Below are 6,175 nucleotides of genomic sequence, written 5' to 3' on the forward strand. Positions count from 1 at the left end.
AGGTGGTGTTCCAGGTGTTCCAGGTATTCCAGGTGTTCCAGGTATTCCAGCTCTTCCAGGTGGTGTTTCAGGTGTTCCAGGTGTTCCAGGTGGCGTTCCAGGTGCTGTTCCAGGTGGCGTTCCAGGTGCTGTTCCAGGTGCTGTTCCAGGTGCTGTTCCAGGTGCTGTTCCAGGTGTTCCTCACACCTGTCCGTCTCCCCGTTGTCCCTCAGGTGGTGAAGCGGCTGCCGAAGACTCGCTCCGGGAAGATCATGAGGCGGCTCCTCAGGAAGGTTGCCATGGGGACCACGAGTGACCTCGGCGACGTGTCGACCCTGGAAGACCCGTCCGTCGTGGAGGAGATCATCGAGGCCCTCGAGCGGTCCAGGAAGTGAGGAGCGAAGAAGAAGAACTCCGTCTCTTTAAGGGAGGAAGTGGCCTCTCAGAACAAGTACACATACATTTACTGTTTACTATTTACAGTTTTTAAAGTGAAAGAAAATCAACGTTATAGTTTTTAAACTAAACTCTAATTTTTTATAATTTTAAAATTTTAAAATAAAAATCAGAAATGTTAACAACATGAAAATTAAACGTATTATATTTGCTAGATTTTAATTCAAATACATTTTAAAATCAAAAGTTTAAGCCGAGAAATAAAATCTAAAGTTTTTTTATTTAACAGATTAATGTTTTGTGAACAAGATTTATAGAAATTTTTATAGTTTGCAGTTGAAATTGTTTATTGATCATGAATTATAAATGTGAAGAAATAAAGATTTACTAATAAACATGAACTCAGCTGTCAGTGTTTTTCCTCCTTTATTATTCAGGATAAGGGTTACGCACAAGAAAATAATAATTTAATGAAAATTGTTTTAAGTATTCATTAAAAATATATATTGTATGCCATTGGATATGTATATATATGTACATGTATATATATATAAATAAATACATATATATATATATATATATATATATATATATATTTATTTATATGTGTATATGTTCTACTGCAGCGCTTTGACCTCCGACCAGCAGGGGGCGACGTGTGGACCTTCTTTCACTTACGGCTGTCGTAAAAACAGCCGTAAATGAAGTAGCAGCAATGGCCGCCCGGTGGAGTGAACCCGAACTTTAGTGTTTCACAGGTGTGTGTGAGGATGTGAAGTGTTTCACAGGTGTGTGTGAGGATGTGAAGTGTTTCACAGGTGTGTGTGAGGATGTGAAGTGTTTCACAGGTGTGTGTGAGGATGTGAAGTGTTTCACAGGTGTGTGTGAGGATGTGAAGTGTTTCACAGGTGTGTGTGAGGATGTGGTCCTGCGTGCAGCAGCGCGTGGAGGACTTCGTGATGACGGCGGCGACGGAAATCTGTCAGCTCCTTAAAGAGAGAGACGAAGAAGAAGAAGACTCGAAGATGGAGGTCAGTCTGATTCTGATGTACTTCTACTACAAGTCTGAGGTACTTTACTGCAGTACCTCCACCACTTCTCAGAGGTACATGTAGTACTTTATACTGTACTACAGCTCAGAGGTACATATAATACTTTATAATGTACTACATCTCAGAGGTACTTATAGTACTTTATAATGTACTACATCTCAGAGGTACTTATAGTACTTTATAATGTACTACATCTCAGAGGTACTTATAGTACTTTATACTGTACTACATCTCAGAGGTACTTATAGTACTTTATAATGTACTACATCTCAGAGGTACATATAATACTTTATAATGTACTACATCTCAGAGGTACTTATAGTACTTTATAATGTACTACATCTCAGAGGTACTTATAGTACTTTATACTGTACTACATCTCAGAGGTACTTATAGTACTTTATAATGTACTACATCAAAGAGGTACTTATAGTACTTTATAATGTACTACATCTCAGAGGTACTTATAGTACTTTATAATGTACTACATCTCAGAGGTACATATAGTACTTTATTATGTACTACATCTCAGAGGTACTTATAGTACTTTATAATGTACTACATCTCAGAGGTACTTATAGTACTTTATAATGTACTACATCTCAGAGGTACTTATAGTACTTTATAATGTACTACATCAAAGAGGTACTTATAGTACTTTATACTGTACTACATCTCAGAGGTACTTATAGTACTTTATAATGTACTACATCAAAGAGGTACATATAGTACTTTATTATGTACTACATCTCAGAGGTACTTATAGTACTTTATAATGTACTACATCTCAGAGGTACTTATAGTACTTTATAATGTACTACATCTCAGAGGTACTTATAGTACTTTATACTGTACTACATCTCAGAGGTACTTATAGTACTTTATAATGTACTACATCTCAGAGGTACTTATAGTACTTTATAATGTACTACATCTCAGAGGTACTTATACTTTGACCACAAACTAAATGCTTTATGAATGTTCCTCTGATGTTAAACTATGTTGCAGGAGGAGCTGCTGGCTGTGATGAGGAGGTGCTGTGAAGCTCTGCTGCAGGACCTGAGGAGGCTGCTGGAGGAGAACCAGGACCTGAGGAGGCTTCAGGAGGAGAACCAGGACCTGAGGAGGCTGCTGGAGGAGAACCAGGACCTGAGGAGGCTTCAAGAGGAGAACCAGGACCTGAGGAGGCTTCAGGAGGAGAACCAGGACCTGAGGAGGCTTCAGGAGGAGAACCAGGACCTGAGGAGGCTGCTGGAGGAGAACCAGGACCTGAGGAGGCTTCAAGAGGAGAACCAGGACCTGAGGAGGCTTCAGGAGGAGAACCAGGACCTGAGGAGGCTTCAGGAGGAGAACCAGGACCTGAGGAGGCTGCTGGAGGAGAACCAGGACCTGAGGAGGCTTCAGGAGGAGAACCAGGACATGAGGAGGCTTCAGGAGGAGAACCAGGACCTGAGGAGGCTGCTGGAGGAGAACCAGGACCTGAGGAGGCTTCAGGAGGAGAACCAGGACCTGAGGAGGCTGCTGGAGGAGAACCAGGACCTGAGGAGGCTTCAAGAGGAGAACCAGGACCTGAGGAGGCTTCAGGAGGAGGACAAGGACCTGAGGAGCCTTCGGGAGGAGAACCAGGACCTGAGGAGCCTTCAGGAGGAGAACCAGGACCTGAGGAGTTTTCAGGAGGAGGACCAGGAGCAGAACAGTTTTCAGGAGGAGGACCAGCAGCAGAACAGTTTTCAGGAGGTGGACCAGGAGCAGAACAGTCTTCAGGAGGTGGACCAGGAGCAGAAAGACAATCTACCATCATGTGATCAGAGGAGCTTCCATGAAGCTGAGGGAGGCGCTCAGGTGGAGGCGAGCCACCAAGCAGGTGGAAGCAGCCAATCAGAGCGGCCCTTCACCTGCGGGAAGTCTTTCTCCGGCAGCGTCACAGTCCACCAGCTCAGCTGCTCCCACTGCGGGAAGCGGTTCGGCACCCGCAGCCACCTCAGGGCGCACCTGAGGTCCGGCGGGGGGGTGCTCACCTGCTCGGCCTGCGGCGAGACCGTGGCGGCGAGGTGCCTCCTCCGACGGCACGGACTCACCTGTCGGGTCACGGACGGCGGCGGGTTCAGGTGCACGGAGTGCGGGAAGGACTTTTCCAAACGCAGCTACTTGTCTGCACACCGGCGGGTCCACCTGAAGGACAAACCCTTCCAGTGTCCCACGTGTGAGAAGGGCTTCACCACGAGCCGCAGCGTCCACGTCCACCAGCTGACCGTCCACAGCGGGCTGAGGCCCTTCACCTGCGGCGTCTGCAGGAAGACCTTCAGCCAGCGCGGCGGCCTCAGGGCTCACCTGAGGACGCACACCGGGGAGCGGCCGCACACCTGCGAGCAGTGCGGGAACAGCTTCTCCAGCAAGAGCGGCCTGACGGTGCACCGCCGCGTCCACACTGGGGAGAAGGCCTTCGTCTGCGACACCTGCGGGAAGAGCTTCAGCGTGTCGGCCAACCTGCGGCGCCACCGGCTCGTCCACTCGGGCCTCCGGGAGTTTGGCTGCGACGTGTGCGGCTGCGGTTTCACGCAGGCGGCGCACCTGAAAGCGCACCGCGCCGTGCACACCGGCGAGTGGGCGTTCATCTGCAACGCCTGCGGAAAGGGCTTCGGGCAGCGCGGCGCGCTGCTGGCGCACGAGCGGAGCCACGCCGGCCTCAAACCGCATGGCTGCGGCGAGTGCGGGAAGAGCTTCTCCACGTCCGCTTCGCTGAAGCGCCACCAGCTCGCTCACGGCGGGCGGAAAGCTCACGCCTGCGACGAGTGCGGGAAAAGCTTCGCCAGCGCCCAGATCCTGAAGACTCACCGGCGGCTGCACACCGGCGCCGGCGGAAAAGCGTTCTCCTGCGACGTGTGCGGCCGCGGCTACAGCTCGCTCGGCTACCTGAGGACGCACCGGCGCTGCCACTCGGAGGGGAAACCCTTCGGCTGCGCCCGCTGCCAGAAGGCCTTCTCCACGCAGGCGAGCGCCAAGCTGCACGAGCGCACGCACAGCGGAGAGAAGCCGTACGTCTGCGAGGTCTGCGGGAAGAGATTCAGCGTGTCGCAGAACCTCATCAGACACAAACGCGTCCACAGCGGAGAGAAACCCTTCGAGTGCGGCGTCTGCGGCAAGCGGTTCAGTCAGAACAACAACCTGAAGGCTCACCTGCTGGTCCACTCGGGTCAGAAGCCGTTCAGCTGCTCCTCCTGCAGCCGGAGCTGCGCCTCCATGAGGAGCCTCAGGGAGCACAAGTGCGTCTCAGCTGAATGAACTCCTGGAACGAGTTTCTTCAATGAAAAGATTTGAACTATTAGAGGCAAGATTGATGATCTCTTGCCCTCAACTACTGCTGATCTGTCATCAAGAGGAGTGGCCTTGGAAACGGCTGTATGCCCTGGTGTATATTTGGATCGCTTTTCTCCCATTAACCTAGACCAATTGTCCTCAACGGTTTCTACTTCTAAACCGTCTACCTGTCTCTTAGACCCCATCCCAACAAGGCTGATTAAAGACGTGTTGCCTTTAATTGGCACCTCTCTGCTGGATATTGTTAATGTGTCTTTGCTAACAGGCCATGTACCACATTCCTTCAAAGTAGCTGTAATTAAACCTCTCCTGAAGAAGACCACTCTTAATCCAGAGGTGTTGGCTAACTACAGACCGATCTCTAACCTTCCCTTCCTCTCTAAGATCCTTGAGAGGCCTGGCCTCATTGGTCCAGCTTCTTTCACGATGCCTCCCCCCCTCCCCCCCTCTCTACCTCCTTCTGTTTCATGGATTGTGGAGGTCTGGATCGAGGTCCATGCTACTACTAATTATTCATAATTTCTGTCATATTGAATGTTTATGTAACTCTGTTCATCTGGTCACATGACATCTAGTGTTCATCTGGTCACATGACATCTAGTGTTCATCTGGTCACATGACATCTATTGTTCATCTGGTCACATGACATCTAGTGTTCATCTGGTCACATGACATCTATTGTTCATCTGGTCACATGACATCTATTGTTCATCTGGTCACATGACATCTAGTGTTCATCTGGTCACATGACATCTAGTGTTCATCTGGTCACATGACATCTATTGTTCATCTGGTCACATGACATCTATTGTTCATCTGGTCACATGACATCTAGTGTTCATCTGGTCACATGACATCTATTGTTCATCTGGTCACATGACATCTAGTGTTCATCTAGTCACATGACATCTAGTGTTCATCTGGTCACATGACATCTAGTGTTCATCTGGTCACATGACATCTATTGTTCATCTGGTCACATGACATCTAGTGTTCATCTGGTCACATGACATCTAGTGTTCATCTGGTCACATGACATCTATTGTTCTGTCCATCTGGGGAGAGGGATCCTCCTCTGTTGCTCTCCTGAAGGGTTCTTCACTTTTTTTTTTTTACCCTGAAAGGGTTTTTTCTATTTTTGGGGAGTTTTTCCTGATCCGACGTGAGGTCAAAGGTCAAGGATGTCCTATGTGTACAGATTGTAAAACCCTCTGAGGGCAGTTTGTGATTTGTGATTTTGGGCTAAACAAAATAAACTGAATTGAAATAAATTGGTGTGGTGTCCTGCATTGTCTCCGGCTTCCTGCCACAGTCCAAAGTCTGCTTCTCAGGTCAACTGGACTCTGAATTGCCCCTAGGTGTGAATGTGAGCGTGAATGGTTGTCTGTCTCTATGTGAGCCCTGAGATGGACTGGTGACCCCTGTCCAGG

At 48.6% G+C, this 6,175-nt stretch overlaps 2 protein-coding genes across 4 annotated transcripts in view; both read left to right on the top strand.

Annotated features, from left to right (window-relative positions):
* The window catches only part of acss1 (acyl-CoA synthetase short chain family member 1), a 36,916-nt gene extending 36,346 nt beyond the window's left edge, over window positions 1–570 (top strand). Inside the window, exon 14 of the mRNA XM_034552443.1 lies at window positions 213–570. Coding sequence (XP_034408334.1) covers window positions 213–374 — 162 coding nt within the window. The 3' untranslated portion in view covers window positions 375–570. The remainder of the gene's footprint in view (window positions 1–212) is intronic.
* A 507-nt stretch (window positions 571–1,077) lies between these two features.
* Window positions 1,078–4,823, top strand: LOC117744483 (oocyte zinc finger protein XlCOF6-like). Of its 3 annotated transcripts, none has more exons than XM_034552811.1 (2): window positions 1,078–1,445; window positions 2,436–4,823. In XM_034552811.1, the coding sequence occupies exons 1-2, from the start codon at window positions 1,296–1,298 to the stop codon at window positions 4,707–4,709; spliced, it is 2,424 nt and encodes an 807-aa protein (XP_034408702.1). In that variant the 5' UTR covers window positions 1,078–1,295; the 3' UTR covers window positions 4,710–4,823. The 3 variants fall into 3 exon arrangements, with proteins under 3 accessions (XP_034408702.1, XP_034408703.1, XP_034408704.1); XM_034552812.1 differs by having other exon boundaries at window positions 1,078–1,406; XM_034552813.1 differs by having other exon boundaries at window positions 1,379–1,480.
* The last annotated feature ends 1,352 nt before the right edge of the window (window positions 4,824–6,175 follow it).

The sequence above is a fragment of the Cyclopterus lumpus genome, chromosome 15 (genome assembly GCF_009769545.1).
Source record: "Cyclopterus lumpus isolate fCycLum1 chromosome 15, fCycLum1.pri, whole genome shotgun sequence".
Classification (NCBI taxonomy): Eukaryota; Metazoa; Chordata; class Actinopteri; order Perciformes; family Cyclopteridae; genus Cyclopterus; species Cyclopterus lumpus.

Excerpts from the sequence above, each read along its gene's own strand:
- LOC117744483 (XM_034552811.1), top strand. The coding sequence starts at position 1,296 with ATGTGGTCCTGCGTGCAGCAGCGCGTGGAGGACTTCGTGATGACGGCG. Across the intron at positions 1,446-2,435 it reads ACTTCTACTACAAGTCTGAG|GAGGAGCTGCTGGCTGTGAT; the intron begins GTACTTTACTGC and ends ACTATGTTGCAG.